Source organism: Nerophis ophidion, linkage group LG01, assembly GCF_033978795.1.
Source record: "Nerophis ophidion isolate RoL-2023_Sa linkage group LG01, RoL_Noph_v1.0, whole genome shotgun sequence".
NCBI lineage: Eukaryota > Metazoa > Chordata > Actinopteri > Syngnathiformes > Syngnathidae > Nerophis > Nerophis ophidion.
In genome coordinates, this window is record NC_084611.1 from 73,595,246 (window position 1) to 73,619,456 (window position 24,211).

General features: G+C 40.8%; 1 protein-coding gene across 6 annotated transcripts in view; it reads right to left on the reverse strand.

Moving 5' to 3' along the window:
* The window catches only part of gga3a (golgi associated, gamma adaptin ear containing, ARF binding protein 3a), a 44,960-nt gene extending 32,787 nt beyond the window's left edge, over positions 1–12,173 (reverse strand). The window contains exons 1-5 of one of the 6 annotated variants that reach the window (XM_061910964.1): positions 11,931–12,033; positions 11,809–11,857; positions 6,667–6,751; positions 6,383–6,458; positions 43–141 (exon numbers count right to left, since the gene is read on the reverse strand). In XM_061910964.1, coding sequence (XP_061766948.1) covers positions 43–141; positions 6,383–6,458; positions 6,667–6,704 — 213 coding nt within the window. In that variant the 5' untranslated portion in view covers positions 6,705–6,751; positions 11,809–11,857; positions 11,931–12,033. Of the gene's footprint in view, positions 1–42; positions 142–6,382; positions 6,459–6,666; positions 6,752–11,808; positions 11,858–11,930 lie in introns of all 6 variants that reach the window. The other 5 variants (XM_061910956.1, XR_009808141.1, XM_061910971.1 and 2 more) reach the window with 5 other exon arrangements.
* Between the last annotated feature and the right edge of the window lie 12,038 nt (positions 12,174–24,211).

The following is a 24,211-nucleotide window of genomic DNA, read 5'->3' on the forward strand; positions in this document are numbered from 1 at the left end:
TGACAAACTAAAAGTGATTTGCACAGCATTGATTTCACTTACTTTGGGGGATATGACTTTAATAAGTTCATTTAAAAAACGGAATCTTCCCACTTCATTCTGAAACCTTTGGCCGCAGTTCTTCATACAGGCCTCAAGAACCTTCAATGAAGAAAATAGACTCAAAGTAAAAAAAAGAACCAAAACAAACATACAGTTAAACGAAGATGGTCAAATGTGGTAAATTGAATGGAATTGATTTGATGATTTAATGTGTCTTGAAGCAATTAATGGCACTCAGCATATATATATATCCATCCATCCATCCATCCATCATCTTCCGCTTATCCGAGGTCGGGTCGCGGGGGCAGCAGCCTAAGCAGGGAAGCCCAGACTTCCCTATCTCCAGCCACTTCGTCTAGCTCTTCCCGGGGGATCCCGAGGCGTTCCCAGGCCAGCCGGGAGACATAGTCTTTCCAACGTGTCCTGGGTCTTCCCCGTGGCCTCCTACCAGCTGGACGTGCCCTTAACACATCCCTAGGGAGGCGTTCGGGTGGCATCCTGACCAGATGCCCGAACCACCTCATCTGGCTCCTCTCGATGTGGAGGAGCAGCGGCTTTACGTTGAGCTCCTCCCGGATGGCAGAGCTTCTCACCCTATCTCTAAGGGAGAGCCCCGCCACCCGGCGGAGGAAACTCATTTCGGCCGCTTGTACCCGTGATCTTATCCTTTCGGTCATGACCCAAAGCTCATGACCATAGGTGAGGATGGGAACGTAGATCGACCGGTAAATTGAGAGCTTTGCCTTCCGGCTCAGCTCCTTCTTCACCACAACGGATCGATACAACGTCCGCATTACTGAAGACGCCGCACCGATCCGCCTGTCGATCTCACGATCCACTCTTCCCCCACTCGTGAACAAGACTCCTAGGTACTTGAACTCCTCCACTTGGGGCAGGGTCTCCTCCCCAACCCGGAGATGGCACTCCACCCTTTTCCGGGCGAGAACCATGGACTCGGACTTGGAGGTGCTGATTCTCATTCCGGTCGCTTCACACTCGGCTGCGAACCGATCCAGTGAGAGCTGAAGATCCCGGCCAGATGAAGCCATCAGGACTACATCATCTGCAAAAAGCAGAGACCTAATCCCGTGGCCACCAAACCGGAACCCCTCAACGCCTTGACTACGCCTAGAAATTCTGTCCATAAAAGTTATGAACAGAATCGGTGACAAAAGGACAGCCTTGGCGGAGTCCAACCTTCACTGGAAACGTGTCCGACTTACTGCCAGCAATGCGGACCAAGCTCTGACACTGATCATACAGGGAGCGGACTGCCACAATAAGACATTCCGATACCCCATACTCTCTGAGCACTCCCCACAGGACTTCCCGAGGGACACGGTCGAATGCCTTCTCCAAGTCCACAAAGCACATGTAGACTGGTTGGGCAAACTCCCATGCACCCTCAAGAACCCTGCCGAGAGTATAGAGTTAGTCCACAGTTCCACGACCAGGACGAAAACCACACTGTTCCTCCTGAATCCGAGGTTCGACTATCCGGCGAAGCCTCCTCTCCAGTACACCTGAATAAACCTTACCGGGAAGGCTGAGGAGTGTGATCCCACGATAGTTGGAACACACCCTCCGGTCCCCCTTCTTAAAGAGAGGGACCACCACCCCGGTCTGCCAATCCAGAGGTACCGCCCCCGATGTCCACGCGATGCTGCAGAGTCTTGTCAACCAAGACAGCCCCACAGCATCCAGAGCCTTAAGGAACTCCGGGCGGATCTCATCCACCCCCGGGGCCTTGCCGCCGAGGAGCTTTTTAACTACCTCAGCGACCTCAGCCCCAGAAATAGGAGAGTCCACTACAGATTCCCCAGGCACCGCTTCCTCAAAGAAAGACGTGTTGGTGGGATTGAGGAGGTCTTCGAAGTATTCCCTCCACCGATCCACAACATCCGCAGTCGAAGTCAGCAGAACACCATCCGCACCATACACGGTGTTGATAGTGCACTGCTTCCCCTTCCTGAGGCGCCGTATGGTGGTCCAGAATCGCTTCGAAGCCGTCCGGAAGTCGTTTTCCATGGCTTCCCCGAACTCTTCCCATGTCCGAGTTTTTGCCTCCGCGACCGCTAAAGCTGCACACCGCTTGGCCCGTCGGTACCCGTCCACTGCCTCCGGAGTCCTATGAGCCAAAAGAACCCGATAGGACTCCTTCTTCAGCTTGACGGCATCCCTCACTGCTGGTGTCCACCAACGGGTTCTGGGATTACCGCCACGACAGGCACCAACAACCTTGCGGCCACAGCTCCAATCAGCCGCCTCGACAATAGAGGTTCGGAACATGGTCCACTCGGATTCAATGTCCCGCACCTCCCTCGTGACATGTTCAAAGTTCTCCCGGAGGTGTGAATTGAAACTCTCTCTGACAGGAGACTCTGCCAGACGTTCCCAGCAGACCCTCACAATGCGCTTGGGCCTGCCAGGTCTGTCCGGCATCCTCCCCCACCATCGCAGCCAACTCACCACCAGGTGGTGATCGGTAGAAAACTCCGCCCCTCTCTTCACCCGAGTGTCCAAAACATAAGGCCGCAAATCCGATGACACAACTACAAAGTCGATCATGGAACTGCGGCCTAGGGTGTCCTGGTGCCAAGTGCACATATGGACACCCTTATGTTTGAACATGGTGTTTGTTATCGACAAACTGTGACGAGCACAAAAGTCCAATAACAAAACACCACTCGGGTTTAGATCCGGGCGACCATTCTTCCCAATCACGCCTCTCCAGGTTTCACTGTCGTTGCCAACATGAGCGTTGAAGTCTCCCAGTAGGACAAGGGAATCACCCGGAGGAGCACTTTCCAGTACTCCCTCGAGTGTACCCAAAAAGGGTGGGTATTCTGAACTGCTGTTTGGTGCGTAAGCACAAACAACAGTCAGGACCCGTCCCCCCACCCGAAGGCGAAGGGAAGCTACCCTCTCGTCCACTGGGTTGAACTCAAACGTACAGGCTTTGAGCCGGGGGGCAACCAGAATTGCCACCCCAGCCCGTCGCCTCTCACTGCCGGCAACGCCAGAGTGGAAGAGGGTCCAGTCCCTCTCGAGAGAACTGGTTCCAGAGCCCTTGCTGTGCGTCGAGGTGAGTCCGACTATATCCAGCCGGAACTTCTCTACCTCGCGCACTAGCTCAGGCTCCTTCCCCCCCAGTGAGGTGACGTTCCACGTCCCAAGAGCTAGCTTCTGTAGCCGAGGATCGGACCGCCAAGTGCCCTGCCTTCGGCTGCCGCCCAGCTCACAATGCACCCGACCTCTATGGCCCCTCCTATGAGTGGTGAGCCCATTGGAGGGATGACCCACGTTGCCTCTTCGGGCTGTGCCCGGCCGGGCCCCATGGGAACAGGCCCGACCACCAGGCGCACGCCATCGTGCCCCAACTCCGGGCCTGGCTCCAGAGCGGGGCCCCGGTGACCCACGTCCGGGCGAGGGAAATCTGGGGTCATTTCGTTGTAATTCCATAGAAGTCTTTGAGCTGCTCTTTGTCTGATCACTCACCTAGGACCTGTTTGTCTTGGGAGACCCTACCAGGGGGCATGAAAACCCCCAGACAACATAGCTCCTAGGATCATTGGGACACGCAAACTCCTCTACCACGGTAAGGTAGCAGCTCAGAGAGGAGATATATATATATATATATATATATATATATATATATATATATATCCATCCATCCATCCATCCATCCATCCATCTTCTTCCGCTTATCCGAGGTCGGGTCGCGGGGGCAGCAGCCTAAGCAGGGAAGTCCAGACGCTCCTCTCCCCAGCCACTTCGTCCAGCTCTTCCCGGGGAATCCCGAGGCGTTCCCAGGCCAGCGAGGGGACATAGTCTTCCCAAAGTTTCCTGGGTCTTCCCCGTGGCCTCCTACCGGTCGGACATGGCCGAAACACCTCCCTAGGGAGGCGTTCGGGTGGCATCCTGACCAGATGCCTGAACCATCTCATCTGCCTCCTCTCGATGTGGAGGAGCAGCGGCTTTACTTTGAGCTCCTCCCGGATGGCAGAGCTTCTCACCCTATCTCTAAGGGAGAGCCCCGCCACCCGGCGGAGGAAACTCCTTTCGGCCACTTGTACCCGTGATCTTGTCCTTTCGGTCATAACCCAAAGCTCATGACCATAGGTGAGGATGGGAACGTAGATCGACGGTAAATAGAGAGCTTTGCCTTCCGGCTCAGCTCCTTCTTCACCACAATGGAATGATACAGCGTAGACATTACTGAAGACGCCGTACCGATCCACCTGTCGATCTCAAGATCAACTCTTCCCTCACTCGTGAACAAGACTCAGAGGTACTTAAACTCCTCCACTTGGGGCAGGGTCTCCCCCCCAACCCGACGATGGCACTCCACCCTTTTCCGGGCGAGAACCATGGACTCGGACTTGGAGGTGCAGATTCTCATCACACTCGGCTGCGAACCGATCTAGTGAGAGCTGAAGATCCTGGCCAGATGAAGCCATCAGAACCACATCATCTGCAAAAAGCAGAGACTTAATTCTGCAGCCACCAAACCGGATCCCCTCAACGCCTTGACTGCGCCTAGAAATTCTGTCCATAAAAGTTATGAACAGAATCAGTGGCGGAGTCCAACCCTTACTGGAAACGGGTCCGACTTACTGCTGGAAATACGGACCAAGCTCTGACACTGATCGTACAGGGAGCGGACTGCCACAATCAGACAGTCCGATACCCCATACTCTCTGAGCACTCCCCACAGGACTTCCCGAGGGACACGGTCGAATGCTTTCTCCAAGTCCACAAAGCACATGTAGACTGGTTGGGCAAACTCCCATCCACCCTCAAGGACCCTGCCGAGAGTATAGAGCTGGTCCACAGTTCCACGACCAGGACGAAAACTACACTGTTCCTCCTGAATCCGAGGTTCGACTATCCGGCGTAGCCTCCTCTCCAGTACACCTTAAGGAACTCCGAGCGGACCTCATCTACCCCCGGGGCCTTGCTGCCGAGGAGCTTTTTAACTACCTCAGCAACCTCAGCCCCAGAAATAAGAGAGCCCACCACATATTCCCCAGGCATCGCTTCCTCATAGGAAGACGTGTTGGTGAGATTGAGGAGGTCTTCAAAGTATTCCCTTCACCGATCCACAACGTCCGCAGTCGAAGTCAGCAGAACACCATCCGCACCATACACGGTGTGGACAGTGCACTTCTTCCCTTTCCTGAGGTGGCGGATGGTGGTCCAGAATCGCTTCGAAGACGTCCAGAAGTCGTTTTCCATGGCTTCCCCGAAGTCCTACCATGTCCGAGTTTTTGCCTCTGCAACCACTGAAGCCGCACACCGTGTATATACATATACAGTATATATGTGTATATATATATATATATATATATATATATATATATATATACATATATATATATATATACACATATATTTATATATATATATATATATATATATATATATACATATATAGACACATATATAGACACATATATATACATATATATGCATACATACATATACATATATACATATACACACACATATATACATACATATGCATACATACATATACATATATACATATACACACACATATATACATACATATACACATATATATAAATATACATATACTCACACACACATATATACATATACATATATACACACATATATATATACATATACATATATACATATACACACACATATATACATATACACACACACACACACACACATATACATATATATATACACACACACACATATATACATATATATATACACACATTTACATATACATATACACACACATATACATATATACACACACACACATATACATACATACATGCATATACACGCACATATATATATATATACACGCACATATACATATACATATATATATATATATATATATACATATACATATACATATACATATACATATATATATATATATATATATATATATATATATATATATATATATATATATATATATATATATATATATATATATATATATAAAACTCGGCTATTTGCCGAAACACAGATCATGGCACCCACACACCACCGCTCTCATGTATGCTCTATTGCAGCAGCCGTGCAGAAACTATGTCCACGGGGTCCCGATTTTGTTAATTTTTATTAGTACGCTCTCAATTATTCAAAGTAATATAATATAAATATACACTTTTTTAATCAATTGTCCAATCTGTACTTAAAAATGTTTTTTTGGACTTAACAAAAATGTTGTAAGGGAGGTGTTAACTTGGAAAAATGTACTCTAAATTTAAACATTCTAGAGAACAACCCACTGAGGAGATTGTAAGGATATAGAAAAGGACTTTATGGAGTTACAGACCGTCAAGGCTTGCAGTGCCTCCCATTCCTGCGGTGAATGGATCTTGTGTACCAACAGTCGTACAGATATTTGGGGTCTGGAAACATAATGGCACACACACAGACACAAAGACACGCACACACAAAAAAAACGATTACAGTAATCACACAACGCAGATGTGATAATTATCCATCTGCCCACCACCACCACCACCACAATGAGCTAAGTAAGTAGATCATGTTGTACTGGCACAATTTGTTATTGTGAGAAAAATTTGTTGTGATTGAATCAACATAATTATATACCCCTCAAGCTCCTTGTTGATTTGGTCACAGAATGCCATAACATACTCCCACTCTTCTTGTCGGTTGGAAGGAGCGGTGGCTTTGTCTGGAAGGGGATCAGGGGGAGAAAAGTATGATGGAAGGAAGTTCTCTATATCATTGCCAATGTTAACCCAGCATATTTCTAACAGTGTCAGTATCAACTGGGGATAGCTTAAAGGGGACATGCACTTTAGTGGGGAATTTTGCCTACAATCCTTTTGTAAGAGAAGAACACCTGTTTTTCTTTTATATGCAATCTAATTTATAAAATTCGGCAAGTACGATGTGGCTAACAATGCAGCTAATGAGAGTACTCTTTTGTGCCCATAATGCCCTCTAAAAACCGCCAACAATACAAATTGTGACCTCAATACAAAGTATTAGTGATATTGTTATCCTAAGCGGTAATGTTCAGGAACGATTATTGATGGGACAAAATTTGTAGAGGCTTTGAGGCATGTGTCGAGTAATGGAGGGGGCATTTTTTCTGATTTTTCCGGGAGATTCGACAACATATTTAAATTGCACAAGCGCCATTGAAAACGTGAGCTTTTGAGAGTTGTGGAAAGTTCCGAATCTGGATAGGGAATAAAAATAGTTTTTAAAATGCTAATAGAATCAAAGAATAACGGTGCATGGTAGTAAATATGACAAAAAACTTAAACCAAGCAGTTTGCCACTTTTTAGAAATATTATATAGCTAAGGTTACCATCAACCTTACAGATACACTCTGGTAGCGTCTGGACACTTGCCTTTTACTCCACATGACGTGGGTTCAATTCTCGGCAACGGCAGTTTCTGAATGCAGTATTTGTTCGTTTTTAACTGGCCACCAAAAATCCATAGCTGGATGATGGAGAGGTTTTGTCAAAAAAAAAAAAAGAAATGTTTTAAACTAAAACAAAACAAAATATTAACAAAATCTCCTCTGTTGCTAGTACATCATTGTCCACGTTACATTAAATTGTCATCTTCCTCTTTACGTCATTTTCTCAAGGTGACAGAAAAACATACAACCTGCCATAACATACGATACTACCACGTCGACAAATTACAAACACACAATACATATCAAATACATACAACATTTTATTACACACGTGTTAATTTAAGTTGCAAAATCATTCGCTCAAACATTTGTTGTGATTCATTATCATTTTCAAGAGCCATAACAGATGAAACAATTCATTGCATCACACAATATTTGGCGAAGATACATCAGTCCATTTCTACCCTCATCAAGTATCATCCCTGCAGGATGAGACTTGTATCTACACCTAACCTATAATGATACCAAGTACCGGAGCCTATCTAGTCGATACTCCTATGATTAAGTCGATATTTTTGGCATCGCAACATCTTCTTTCGTTGTTTTTAAATGTATATTATGTTTATAAACTCTGGAGATATGCCCCTGGACACATGATGACTTTGAATATGACCAATGTATGAGCCTGTAACGACTTGATACCCAAATTTGTCGTATGATTCAAAACTAATGTAAAGTATCCAAACAACAGAAAAATAAGTGATTATTACATTTTAACAGAAGTGCAGATAGAACATGTTAAAAGAGAACGTAAGCAGATATTAAAAGTAAATGAAGAAGTAGATAAATACTTCATTTTCTAACACTTGTCCTTTATAATGTTGACAAAATAGTAGAATGATAATTGACACTGTCATAATGGGGGGGGTCGCAGCTTGCTGCGAGGATTGTTCTCCCAGGATGCAATCGGACTAGACCAGCCATGGCTTGAAGGCAGGAACATATTGAATTTCTACTCAAAAAAGGATACAAACAAAAGGCGCTCACAGCAGAGGCAAAAAAATTTACGCAAGAAACATCGAAGCTAAACACTTAACATGGACTATGGCATGGAAAAACATGAAACTGTGGCATGAAACCAATAACACTTTCGTGGACAAGGCATGAATCGAACAATGACGCCAGGCTGACTGACCGGCAAAGAAAAGCTTAAATACAGCCTCTGAATAGTGCTCGGGAAGCAGGTGACCGGGCAAGCACTAATCAGAGACAGGTGAACACACTTTGCAACCATGGCAACCAAAACAAACTCAGGTGTCACAAACAGGAACTAAAAGAAGTCCACAACTAACAAAAAATAACGAAACAAAACATGATTCGGACCACGGATCATGACAGACACAATATGTTACTGCATATGACAGCAGCTAAATTAGGAGCATTTGTTTGTTTACTTACTAATAAAAGACAAGTTGTCTTGTATGTTCACTATTTTATTTAGGCACAAACTTGCAATAAGAAACATACCGTATTTCCTTGAATTGCCGCAGGGCATATAGTATGCGCCTGCCTTGAATTACTGCCGGGTCAAACTCTCTTCGCAAAATTAGCGCATGCTCAGTATTACCACTTGGTCAAACTCGTGACGTCACGAGTGACACTTCCCCTGTCATCATTTTCAACATGGAGGAGGCTGATTTCAATACCGGTAATTTAAAATCACATAAAGGGAAGAAGATTAAGAGCTATTCAGTAGGATGTAAGGTCCAAGCTTACATCACACTCAAATTTTTACTGCATGCCTTTGATAAGTGCCGGAGTGAGAAGATTTTTTTAAATAATTAGCGCATGCTTGCTTTTACCGCATGCCTTTGGTAAGCGCAAGAGTGAGAAGAGGTTTTAAATTAATTAGCGCCCCAGCGGCAATTTAAGGAAATATGGTATGTTTAATGTTCCCTAATATTTTTTGTTAAAATAAAGCCAATAATGCAATTTGTTGTGGACCCATTTATTTAGAAAAGTACCGAAAAGTATCAAAATCATTTTGGTACTGGTACCAAAATATTGGTATGTGTATAACACTAGTCTGTTACTTCATTACATATCTACTTAGTGTGTAAATAAAACGCTGATGGAGGTTTTTAGATGTTTTCAGTGCATTTTATAGGCGCAAAAAAAGACACACACTTTTAGCTGACTTTTGCTAGCGTTTATTTACATCAGTGGTTTTCAAATGGGGGTACGCGTACCCCTGGGGGTACTTGAAGGTATGCCAAGGGGTATGTGAGATTTTTCAAAAATATTCTAAAAATAGCAACAATTCAAAACTCCTTTATAAATATATTTATTGAATAATACTTCAACAAAATATGAATGTAAGTTCATAAACTGTGAAAAGAAATGCAACAATGCAATATTCAGTGTTGACAGCTAGATTTTTTGTGGACATGTTCCATAAATATTGATGTTAAAGATTTCTTTCTTTGTGAAGAAATGTTTAGAATTAAGTTCATGAATCCAGATGGATCTCTATTACAATCCCCAAAGAGGGCACTTTAAAGGCCTACTGAAACCCAATACTACCCACCCCGCAGTCTGATAGTTTATATTTCAATGATGAAATATTAACATTGCAACACATGCCAATACGGCCTTTTTAGTTTACTAAATTGCAATTTTAAATTTCCCGGGAGTTTCGTCTTGAAAATGTTGTGTAATGATGATGTGTACGCACGACATCACGGGTTTTTAGGAAGCTAAAAGTCGTCTGCTTTAAAGGCATAATTACACAGTATTTTGGAGATCTGTGTTGCTGAATCTTTTGCAATTTGTTCAATTAATATTGGAGAAGTCAAAGTAGAAAGACGTAGGTGGGAAGCTTTAGCCTTTAGCCACACAAACACACAGTGATTCCTTTTTTAAAATTCCTGGAGGTGAAACTTTACTATGGATCAGAGCGCGGTCAGGCGAACATGGATCCAGACTACATGTCAACCAGCAGGTTTCGGTGAGAAAATTGTGGTTAAAAAGTCGCTTCTTACCGGAGAAAAGCTGAGCTTGTGCCGTCCATAGCTGCTGTCGACTCCCCTGAGACATTGGCGTCAAGACACCCGTGGACACACCCCTCTGACTATCAGGTACTGTTAAACTCACTAAAACACTAGCAACACAGTAGAAAGATAAGGGATTTCCCAGAATTATCCTAGTAAATGTGTCTAAAAACATCGGAATCCGTCCCAATGCAATCGCGTTTTTTTTTTACTTGTTTTTCTTTTTTTTTTCTAGTCCGCCGCTATCAATATCCTGTAAAAACAAATCTTTTATCCTCGCTCAAATTAATGGGGTAATTTTCGTTTTCTCGGTCCGAATAGCACTTTTTTTGGAGGCTCCCATTAAAATCAATGTGAATATGTGACGTCATTGTCTGCAACTTCCTGTAGAGGCAGGGCTCTTCTCTTAACACCGAAAGTTGCGAACTTTAACGTGGATGTTCTCTACTAAATCCTTTCAACAAAAATATGGCAATATCGTGAAACGATCAAGTATGACACATAGATTGGACCTGCTATCCCTGTTTAAATAAGAAAATCTCATTTCAGTAGGCCTTTAAGTTGATGATTACTTCTATGTGTAGAAATCTTTATTTATAATTGAATCACTTGTTTATTTTTCATGAAGTTTTTAGTTATTTTTATATATTTTTTTCTAAGTAGTTCAAGAAAGACCACTACAAATGACCAATATTTTGCACTGTTATACAATTTAATAAGTCACAAACTGATGACATCATGCTGTATTTTACTTAGTTATCTTTTTTTTTCAAACAAAAATGATTTGTTCTGATTAGGGGGTACTTGAATTAAAAAAATGTTAACGGGGGGTACATCAGTGAAAAAAGGTTGAGAACCACTGATTTACATGTTAGAATGCATTTTAAAAAAACAAAAAAAAACGTGTGCTTGTCTCACACAAGGATTGTGAATAATAAGCACAATTTCCCCAAAAAGTGCAGTTCCCCTGTAAAGCATGTAGTTTAAATATTGTATCGTGCATTTCATGTGTTCTTAATTTAAACCAGACAGAGTGATCCACCTTCCAGTTAGATGTCAACAGGAGTGTACACAAACAAGGCCAGCCTGTTGTCTGCACGCTACTGGAGTTTAGAATGAATACACGTAACGTATTGTTGTAAACTGGCAGAATAAAGTAGTCAGAAACAAAACGTAGCCGAATTAAAAATATATATGTTTTTAGCTGCTAATTATGACACAACCAATGCTGCTTTGCCAACAGCTGTGATGAAACATAACTTCTTCAATGTCAACACAAACCAGTATTTAGCAAGTAATACCTTGAAAATATGTAGTTCAATCAAACTTTGGTCGCGGGCAGCGATGCTGCTATGACACAGACGCAAAAATGTACTTTAAATATATTTTGAAGGGAGAAAAGTGACTTTTAAGGTTCACTTACTTAGCCAAGACTCCAGTGACTCGCCAGCAGCCGCCATGTTGGCTCTCTCAAGCAAAACAACGCCGGGTTGGCTGATGCGTTCAAATGCCTCGGGACAAAATAGGCGTCAATAATTACCTGTAACTTGCTGAGTCGCTTCCCATGTGAGCAGATATTATTAGGTTTTTTTTCTACAGTTCGTCTTTCTATTTTTTAATTCACACGAATTAAGTGTGTGCTCTTCTGCCTATGTGAGACAAAAACTGTGTTTATCCAACATGTTCTCACCCAGACAACGTAACATACAACACAGATAGCGAACCTGGAACGTCACTTCTGACGTGAGGCTTGCGCCTTCCTTTTTTCAGTAACAGCAGTGGTTCTCAAATCGGGGTACGCGTACCCTTGGGGGTACTTGAAAGTATGCCAAGAGGTACGTGAGATTTGTAAAAAATATAAAAAATAGCAACAATTCAAAAATCCTTTATAAATATATTTATTAAATAATACGTCAACAAAATATGAATGTAAGTTCATAAACTGTGAAAAAAAATGCAACAATGCCATATTCAGTGTTGACAGCTAGATTTTTGGTGGACATGTTCCATAAATATTGATGTTAAAGATTTCTTTTTTTGTGAAGAAATGTTTAGAATGAAGTTAATGAATCCAGATGGATCTCTATTACAATCCCCAAAGAGGGCACGTTAAGTTGATTACTTCTATGTGTAGAAATCTTTATAAGTGAATCACTTTCAACAAGTTTTTACTTATTTTTAATTTTTTTTCCAAATAGTTAAAAAATACCACTACAAATCAGCAATATTGCACCGTTATACAATTTAATAAATCAGAAACTGATGACATAGTGCTGTATTTCACTTCTTTATCTCCTTTTTTCAACCAAAAATGCTCTGATTAGGGGGTACTTGAATTTAAAAAAATTTCACAGGGGGTACATCACTGAAAAAAGGTTGAGAACCACTGGGTTACAGTCTATGGCGGGGTCCCCAAACTACGGATCCGGCCCGGCCCGCCGGAAGTTCCAAGTTAAAAAATAAATAAATAATAATATATACGCGACCCCCAAAAAAGGGACAAGCGGTAGGAAATGGATGGATATATCAATATTTTTTAAATTATTATTTAAAAAAAAAGTTATTTCTAATCCATTTTCTACCGCTTGTTGCTCTTGGTGTCTACTATCCGCTCAGGCAAATCACATTGTCTAAAAATGCATTTTCCCAACAATAACGTGACATCATCAGCGGCAAGTGTGCGTTCTTTCAGTCAATATATATATATATATATATATATATATATATATATATATATATATATATATATATATACAAACCCCGTTTCCATATTCTTCTTTCTTTCTTTTCAGAGTTTATTTCGAACAGGAGCACATTTACAACACAATACATCACACAGTTTCATATCACCTTACATCGCAGCATGTCCGAAAAGGAGTACAAAGCTTATTTAATCCTACCCCTTTCCCACGTCAGAGCGTCCACAAATATATACATTCATCTACAGACTCTCCTTACAGCAAAACAGAAAAATGACATCCGTGAATGAGTAATACAACAGATCTGTAACATGTAATTAATTAATTCAGTCATTACCAACAGACAGAGATGAAGAATGTCTTATTTTCAATAAGGTTGAAAGTGTTTCTCACAATTGTTCTTCTTTGTACTTTGTAAGCACTATTAATTTGAACAGCCTCTTAAACTGGATCATATCAGTACAATGTTTAATTTCTTTACTTAATCCATTCCATAAATTAATTCCTTTTTTTTTCTTTTTTTTTTAATTGACATCCAGCATCAGACATTTCCATCCATTAAATCATATTCACACACATCACATAGCCGTTGTCTGCCCTAAATGTCAAAAGTATTTTTGTTTACCACCCACCCCCCCCAAAAAAAGAAAATAAACAGAGATAACAAAAACAAGGTAGTATCTACACATACATCAATTAAATCAGCAAAAAATACATAATACATAGATAATAATAATGAACAGAAATAAGATAAAATAAATATATACAGATACTTATATGTATATAAACACACATATATATATATATATACATATATATATATATATATATATTTTTTTTTTTTTCCAAGATGGCGCTGCTGTAGTGGCTGCTGTAGGCAGGAGCTCTGTGCTCTTGCATCATCCTTTTGTGTTTCCCTCTTGTTTTCATGTTATATTATATTTTTTTGCATTTTGGTCCAGGACCCTTTGGGACTGTGTGACAAGGGGTGGCACTTTCGTGACCTCTGTGGTGCTTTTTTTGTGGACTTCTGGATCCGCCTCCCGGGAGCTTTTTGGCCATGGAGACCAGCTGCTGGGTCTCTGCTACACCGGAGTCGGTTTGGAGGGACTGGAGGAGATGCGGATGAGGGGGACAGGGCTGCGGAGCTAGCACTGAGCGCTGGGACGGAGAGGCTTCGCTGTGTCTTGACTGGGTGAGCAGGTGTCGGACACCTCAGTCACCTTGGACGTATCCTCGCTCATCCATGCGGACTGGACACTGGCCGAGAGTGGAGTCGGCTGTCTTGGTTGCTTTGTTGGGTCTGCTCCTGTCTCTGGCCATGCTCCCTCCACCCCAGCGGACGATGGCGTGGAACACCGCAGAGGCCACCACAGTGGATATGTTTCTTTTACTTTTTATTCATAGCTGTATGTAGAAGTGTCTGGTTGTATCTGCTGCTTTAATGTCTTTAATGTCCTCTGTGTTCTTTGATATTTGATGTTTCCCTCTTACACACATGTGGCTATGAGTTGTTTTTTTCCCTTGGCCTCAGTCTGCACCCCCTCTCCGGGGCCCAGGCTAAGACCGATTTTTTTATTTTATTTTAATCTTCTATTCTTTTCTCCCATCCCCCCCCCCCCCACCCCCCCCCCCCCCCCCCCCCCCCCCCGCTTACCTGTATGTCATCTTTTTTGTAAGGGGCGCTGGAAGCCGGCAGACCCGTCAGCAATCCTGTTCTGTCTCCCTGTAATGTTTGTCTGATCTTGAATGGGATTGTGCTGAAAATTGTAATTTTCCTGAAGGAACTCTCCTGACGGAATAAATAAAGTACTATCTAATCTAATCTAATCTAACATATAGGGAGTAATCTTTTTTTTTTTTTTTTTTTTTCAAACAGTACACTATATCCAGAGATTTAAGTCAGGCTTATGGGGCGTGACATAATTGACCCAGTTTTCCCGGTATGAGGCAAATTTCTCCAATTTGTAGTTAATAAAGGCAGTTATCTTCTCCATTTTATATATGTCTTTTGTGGTTTCCATCCATTGCTTCAAAGTTGGGCTCTCCTGGGATATCCATTTCCTCGTGATGGTCTTTTTACAAGCCATCAGTAGGACATTCATTAAGTATTTATCTTTCTTCAGCCAATCTTGAGGCGCAAATCCAAAAAACAAAGTTTTACTTTCAAGGGGTATTTCTCGTTTAAAAATATCCTGTAAAGCTTGGTGTATCTCTTTCCAATAGTCCTTTATGGTAGAGCAGTCCCAGAAAACATGGTAGTGGTTTGCGTTTGAATTCCCACAATCTCCAGCAGGCAGGGGAGTTATCATAGTGAGACTTCTGAGAAGGTGTAATGAAAAATCTGATCAAACTTTTCCAGCCAAACTCCCTCCACTTGGGTGAGCTGGTACAAGTCCATTGATATTTCCATATTATTGTCCATTCTTCCTCCGATATAGTTATCCTTCCTTCCTTCTCCCATTTGTTTTAATATATGAGGTTGAGTATAATTTCATATTCAACAAACACTTATACAAGCATGAAACAGTTTTATCAATAATTTCTGAATTGTAAGCTTTTGTAAACAATTCAATCAAACATATATTCGTCTTTGTAACGCTTTTCACCTTCGTATTAACAAAATGTCACAACTGCAGATATCGATGAAAATCTTGGTTTTCTAATATATATGTCCTTTTCATAGTTTCAAAACTAAGCATTTTTTTATTTTCCATTACACTACATGAAGCTGTTATACCCTTACATATCCAGTCCTTAAATCTTGAGTCTAATTTATTAGGTGCAAACTCTGTATCATAGGCACACCACTTAAGAACTGCAATATCGCTCTTGAGTTTGTGTTCCTTTATGATCTTTTTCCACACTTCAAGGGTCCATTTCACCCATGGATTATCAATGTTATTTATGTGGTCTTGTAAATTGCTATCTGCCAGGATTGCTTGTATGGGGATGGAGGCCATTTCTTCTTCAATAATTTTCCATTGAGCAACATATGACGGGTTGCACCAGCATATCACTGCTCTCATCTGGGCTGCAAAATAATAACATCGGAGGCAAGGTAAACCACATCCTCCTTTTTGTTTGACCAATTGTAAAGTTTTGAGACGAACTCTTGGCCTTTTACTTTGCCATATAAACCTTGATAGCATTTTGTCCCATTCATTAAATTGGTTTTGGTTAATCTCTATTGGAAGGGTTTAGAACAGGTATAGCAGTCTCGGCAGTACATTCATTTTAATGGAATCAATTCTAGAACTAAGGCTAAAAAAAGGAATTAAGTTCCATCTTGGCATTTTTTTATGTATGGGTAGATAATTGTTTTCTGATAATTTTGTTGGATCTTTTGACAAATTAATGCCAAGATATTTAAAAGACTCTGTTTGCCATTTCAGAGGGTAACTACTTCTGATTTCCCCTGGTGGGTTATAATTATATGAGAGTAAATGGGTTTTGCCTATATTAATTTTATATCCTGATAATTGACCATACATTTCAAGTGATTGCATTAACATAGGGAGCGAGTATGTTGGGTGTCCAAGAAAGACCAAAATGTCGTCCGCATAATTTAATTCCACATACTGATATGCTAAAGGTTTTAAGTGTTGTACCTGCATACAAATGTTTTAAATGAGATTTTCCTCTAAGGTTATATTTCTCCTCTTTAGTTGAGAAGAGGGGCTTCACGGTGGAAGAGGGGTTAGTGCGTCTGCCTCACAATACGAAGTTCCTTCAGTCCTGGGTTCAAATCCAGGCTCGGGATCTTTCTGTGTGGAGTTTGCATGTTCTCCCCGTGAATGCGTGGGTTCCCTCCGGGTACTCCGGCTTCCTCCCACCTCCAAAGACATGCACCTGGGGATAGGTTGATTGGCAACACTAAATCGGCTCTAGTGTGTGAATGTGAGTGTGAATGTTGTCTGTCTATCTGTGTTGGCCCTGCGATGAGGTGGCGGCTTGTCCAGGGTGTACCCTGCCTTCCGCCCGATTGTAGCTGAGATAGGCGCCAGTGCCCCCCGCGACCCCGAAAGGGAACAAGCGGTAGAAAATGGATGGATGGATGGATAGTTGAGAAGAATTGTCGTACATTCTTTGGTAGCAGGTTATAATTTGCTTTGTACATCATTTTAGCTGTTTGCAATTTTATCAAATCATCGAGCTTTAATATTTTCGACTCAATAAATAAAGGGTTTGTATGTTCTCTGTATCCAACATTATGTATTATTCTAATTGATTTTTTTTGTAACACAGTTAACGAATGTAGCGCACATTTGTAGTTGTTTCCCCATATTTCTGCACAATAACTCAGATATGGTAACACTAGCGAGCAGTAGAGAATATAAAGTGATTTTTGGTTCAGGACGTATTTTGCTTTATTCATTATTGAAATGTTTTTTGCCAACTTATGTTGTATGTTTTGTATACGAGATTTCCAGTTCATTTTATCATCTATTAATACTCCCAAAAATCTGGTTTCTTTTACCATTTCAATATCTACTCCGTCTATTTGTATTCGTGTCCGATGCTCTTTTCTACGGTTACCAAATAGCATTATTTTAGTTTTACTGAGATTAAAAGATAGTCTGTTTTTATCAAACCATTTTTTTATTTGTTCATTTCTTTTGTTATTATTTGTATTATCTTCTGTGTGTTCTCTCCTGAACAGAAAGCAGTTGTGTCATCCGCAAATAAAACTGACTTCAAGTCCTTTGTAACTTTACAAATGTCATTTATATAAAGATTGAACATGAGTTGGGAAATTGTGTTAGATGTAAATATAAACGGAATACAATTATTTGCAAATCATTTTCAACCCATATTCAGTTGAATATGCTACAAAGACAACATATTTGATGTTCAAACTGATAAACTTTTTTTTGTTGCAAATAATCATTAACTTTGGAATTTGATGCCAGCAACACGTGACAAAGAAGTTGGGAATGGTGGCAAAAAAAACTGATAAAGTTGAGGAATGCTCATCAAACACTTATTTGGAACATCCCACAGGTGTGCAGGCTAATTGGGAACAGGTGCATACAAAAACAGCTTCCCAAATAATGCTCAGTCTTTCACAAGAAATGATGGGACGAGGTACACCTCTTTGTCCACAACTGCGTGAGCAAATAGTCAAACAGTTTAAGAACAACGTTTCTCAAAGTGCAATTGCAAGAAATTTAGGAATTTCAACATCTATGGTCCATAATATCATCAAAAGGTTCAGAGAATCTGAACAAATCACTCCACGTAAGCGGCATGGCCGGAAACCAACATTGAATGACTGTGACCTTTGATCCCTCAGACGCCACCGTATCAAAAACCGACATCAATCTCTAAAGGATATCACCACATGGGCTCAGGAACACTTCAGAAAACCACTGTCACTAAATAAAGTTTGTCGCTACATCTGTAAGTGCAAGTTGAAGCTCTACTATGCGAAGCAAAAGCCATTTATCGACAACATCCAGAAAAGCAGCCGTCTTTTCTGGGCACAAGATCATCTAGATGGACTGATGCGAAGTGGAAAAGTGTTCTGTGGTCTGACGAGTCCACATTTCTAATGGTTTTTGGAAATATTCAACATCGTGTCATCCGGACCAAAGGGAAAGCGAACCATCCAGACTGTTATCGACACTAAGTTCAAAAGCCAGCATCTGTGATGGTATGGGAGTGCATTAGTGCCCAAGGCATGGGTAACTTACACATCTGTGAAGGCACCATTAATGCTGAAAGGTACATACAGGTTTTGTAACAACATATTCTGCTATTTAAGCGCCGTCTTTTTCATGGACGCCCCTACTTATTTCAGCAAGACAACGCCAAGCCAGATTCAGCACGTGTTGCAACCGTGTGGCTCTGTAAAAAAAAGAGTGTGGGTACTTTCCTGGCCTGCCTGCAGTCCAGACCTGTCTCCCATTGAAAATGTGTGGCGCATTATGAAGCGAAAAATACGACAGCGGAGACCCCGGACTGTCGATCGACTGAAGCTCTACATAAAACAAGAATGGGAAAGAATTCCACTTTCAAAGCTTCAACAATTAGTTTCCTCAGTTCCCAAACGTTTATTGGGTGTTGTTAAAAGAAAAGATGATGTAACACAGTGGTGAATATGCCCTTTCCCAACTACTTTGGCACGTGTTGCAGCCAATAAATTCCAAGTTAATTATTGTTTGCAAAAAAATATCTTGTCTTTGTAGTGCATTCAATTGAATATGGGTTGAAAAGGATGTGCAAATCATTGTATTCCGTGTATATTTACATCCAACACAATTTCCCAACTCATGGAAACGGGGTTTATATATATATATATATATATATATATATATATATATATATATATATATATATATATAGTACTTTTTGGTACTTTTTTAAATAGAGGGCACCACAAAAAATTGCACTATTAGGTTTATTTTGATAAAAAAAACTGACACTACATTAAAGATATGTTTCTCTTTGCAAGTTTGTCCTTAAATAAAATAGTGAACTTACAAGACAACTTGTCTTTTATTAGTAAGTAAGCCAAGAAAGGCTCCTAATTTAGCTGCTGACGTATGCAGTAACATATTGTGTCATTTGGTACTTTTCAGAGGCGGTGTAGTACCAAATATAATTCATTAGTATCGTGGTACTATACTGATTCCGGTACTATCCTAATACCGTGCAGCCCTAATTATATATATATACATATATACACACACACATACATACATATATATATATATATATATATATATATATATATATATATATATATATATATATATGGTGGAAGATGGGTAGCCCGTCTGCTTCACAATATTAATGTCCTGAGTAGTCCTGGGTTCTCCAAACTCCACTCTTTCTGTGTGGAGTTTGAATGTCCTCCCAGTGACTGCGTGGGTTCCCTCCAGGTACTCCTGCCTCCTCCCACTTCCAAAGACATGCACCTGGGGATAGGTTGATTGGCAACACTAAATTGGCCCTTGTGTGTGAATGTGAGTGTGAATGTTTTCTGTCTATCTGTGTTGGCCCTGCGATGAGGTGGAGACGTGTCCAGGGTGTACGCCGCCTTCCGCTCGATTGTATCTGAGATAGGCACCAGCGCCCCCCTCGAACCCAAAGGGCCCCCGAGTCAAAAAGTTTGGGGACCCTTGGTCTATGGATTCAGCCATGATAATAAATACTTTTTAATATAAGATCAACCTTATATGTTTTGTCTATATTAATGTAAATAATGAATATTAATCATTAATATAAACAAGCCTCTTTTTAAAATGTGTTAAAATGATTAATAATAGGTATTCATTAAATTATTACTCTTAATCAAGATAATAGTTATTATTTCATGCATCTCTTCAATATCCAAAAATGTTTTGCTTAGGGCCCCAGTTTAGCCTGGGGCAGCCCTGGTTATGTAAAATGTAAATGTTGTCAAGTCATAATAATAAAACGCAAAATATCTCATCTCACCTTTCTTTTTGTGAAAGGATGTTCTCATGTTGATGAAAGTCGCAGCCTGTCGTCATTAAATTTTGTACTCACAGTCGTGCTGACAGCCTGCAGAAGACTGACACAATTAGGCGCGTTTTTTTTGCCTCAAGCAGGTGTGTTATTGAAACATTACAACTAAATGGGCATCTAAATGATAAACTAAAAACTAGCTTTTGTTATGTGTGGCGAGGGGGGGAGGGTGTCAGTTCAATAGGTTTATTGAAACGGATGATGTACTGGGGTGTGTATGCTACTAAGAGTGTGTGTTGCGAGAGGATGTGAAGAATTAACAATGTAAATGTTACCAGAGGGTGTTGTACGTGCATTTTGGATGAATCGTTCAGCAGTCCAGAGGGGCTAGGCAAGAAGGAAGTCCGTGGGCAAGCGAGAGGTCGGGGGCTGGAGAGAGGCCTCGAGCTCGGTGTCCGAGTGGGGGTCGAGGATCGAGGGAAGCAGCACAGAGTCCGGTGGGAATTCCACAGCTCGATCGGTGGAGACGGAGGGAACACTGCGGGGAACACAGAAGATATATGACACGGGCAGAGGAAAAAGCACAGAGAGCAGGTACGAGGAGGGAAGCCAGAGACGGGATGCTTACTACTAGGAGTGAACTGCATTCCGGCACTGGATCTTCGGGTCCGCTGGTCTTTATGCCGTCTGCCCTCATTATAACCAGGTGCGCTGATTGCTGATTAGCAATTGACAGGCGCTTAGTGGCAACGCAAGGAAGAGCGAGCAGGGGCGTGTCCCGGGGCGATCCTAGCGGAACTGCAGGCGGTGCTTGTTGCAGATGGCATGAGGGATTGCGCATGCGCCGTGACAACTTTTTTTCTATTTACTAAAAAATGATTGCTACTTTACCATACCTCATGTATTTTCACATAATCCACAAGGGCCCTCATGTAACAAGCTTACTCACGTACGCAGAACTACTTGGCGTACGCCCTCTTTCACGGCAGAATTAAGACTTGACACAGAACTTATTTAACTGAATTTTTTGCGTTTGAATTTGTGAAATTAATTTTTTTAGATCAAATTATGCTGAGTATCTTATTAAAAACAAATGTTGGCTAAATATGTGTGTTCAAAAATTCAGTGTATAAGAATTCAGTCTAAAAAAATGTTTACACTGAATTTTTATACATTGATTTTTTTTACACTTAATTTTCAAAGACTGAATTTTTCAACTCTAAATTTAAAAATGCTGAATTTTTATACAGATAATTTTAAAACACAGAATTTTTAAAATACAGATTTTTATATACCACATTTTAAAACGCAGGATGTGTTTAACACAGAATTTTTATACACTGAATTTAAAAAACTGAATTTTTAAACACTGAAGGTTTTTAACACTGAATTTTTATACACAGAATTTTTAAACACTGAATTTGTATACACTGAATTTTAAAACACAGATTTTTTACATACTACATTTTAAAACACTGAACTTTTATACACTGAATTTTAAAACACTGAATTTTCAAACACTGAATGTTTTTAACACTGAATTTTTAAATACTAAATTTTTTTTAACTCTACATTAAAAAACGCTGAATTTTTATACACTGAATTTTAAAACACAAAATCTTTAAACACACACATCTTTTAAATTAAATCGTCAGCATAATTTGATGTAAAAAAAAATTATTTCACAAAATTCAAAGGTAAATGATTCAATCACATGAATTCACAGTAGTGTGAAGTGAAGTGAATTATATTTATATAGCGCTTTTTCTCTAGTGACTCAAAGCGCTTTACATAGTGAAACCCAATATTTATGTTACATTTAAACCAGGTTGGGTGGCACTGGGGGCAGGTGGGTAAAGTGTCTTGCCCAAGGACACAACGGCAGTGACTAGGATGGCGGAAGCGGGGATCAAACCTGCAACCCTCAAGTTGCTGGCACGGCCGCTCTACCAACCGAGCTATACCGCCCCAAGTATATGCTTTCGTAATTAAGACACAGATTAACCGCCATGGTTTTGGCTCTGCGGTTTAAGCGAACACCTACAGACTGTGCAGAGCTTAAGCACTTTCAATATGATTTACGTATTTATAGGGGGTATGGCCTGGGCGTGCCAAGCAACGCCAGACCTGGGACCAATTTCAAGTCGATTGCGATGTTAAAGAGAAATGTGCTTGGTTTTGAGCGTGCAAACAATTTAATTGATCTGATTTTTTTACAAGCGTACCTAGTTTTCTGGAATTGAACGTCCGTCTAGTTTTTGTAGGATCGCTGCGCAACTCTAGTTACATGATGCCCCGAGTGCATAAGTTTCAAGAAAATACTTCCCCCTGCGTCCACATCTACAGCAGTACACTGTTTGCTAGGGGTTTAAAAAAAAATAAAATCGATTTTTGGGTGAATCGTGATTCTTATGTGTAACGATTCGTAACTGATAAAGAAATTAAAAAAATGTAAAAATGTTTTTTTTCCCCCAAATCTGTCCTGTCAAGCCACTTTAGTAAATATTTGGATATAATTTTAGCAAACACTACCAATTTTCTTGTAATATAAATGTATCAATTCATGGATGTCAAACTCGTTTTCATTAAGGGCCACAGCGCAGTTATGGCTGCCATCAAAGGGCCGCATGTAACAGTGAATAATGTTTGAAATTTGCCTCTGGATTTCATTATTAATGATATAAATTGTTTTAAGCAGACTTTATATTTTACAGTAATAACTTTATATTTACAAAATTTTACTGTAAAACTAAAAGTTAAAGTACCAAAGAAAATATAGAGTTTTTAATTTTTTTTTTTACAACATCTTACGGTAAACGGAAAAACAGTACCACTGTTTTTTTTTTTGGTGGGGGGGGGGTTAAGGAAAAAGCTGGCAGCTTACATGGAATAGAATGTAAATATATTCTACATTTAAGTGCAGTCAAGGAACATGCATTAGGGAGTCTGTTCTGAACTTCATCACGTCGCCTGCTTATTGACTCCAACCCAATATATTACACCGTCGACAAGCAAAATGAAGAAATACGCTTGCAAGTTCCAGAATGATTGGAAACAAGAATTTCAGTTTATCCAGGAGAGTTTGAAGGGGAAGAGGTATGTTGCCTGTAAATTTTGTAGAACAGACTTCTCCATTTAACACGGCGGCCGAACGGATATACTCAGCCATGAACGGTCACTGAAGCACAAAGCGTCCGCAGCACAGCATCGTTCACAACCCAGTATTATGGCCCACCTTGCGAAATGGAGACCCGATGGTGTATCTTATGCTGAGACAAAGATGGCTATGCTAATAGCTGGAAGCAACATCCCGTTCTCATTTCCGGATGTCTACAACATATCCGTGAAGGATATGTTCCCGGATCCGGAGATCGCTCGCCAATACGCAAATGGCAGAACAAAGGTTACTCAAATAGTGAAAGGTAAGTGTTGTTGTTGTTTTTTAGTAAACAGCAAGCACAGTACAGTTAGTAGAACAACTAACTTACTGTGTATTTGATGGGTGCCGTCGGAAATTCAACTATTTATTTTATTTATATATATAATAAAATAAATATATATAGTTAGA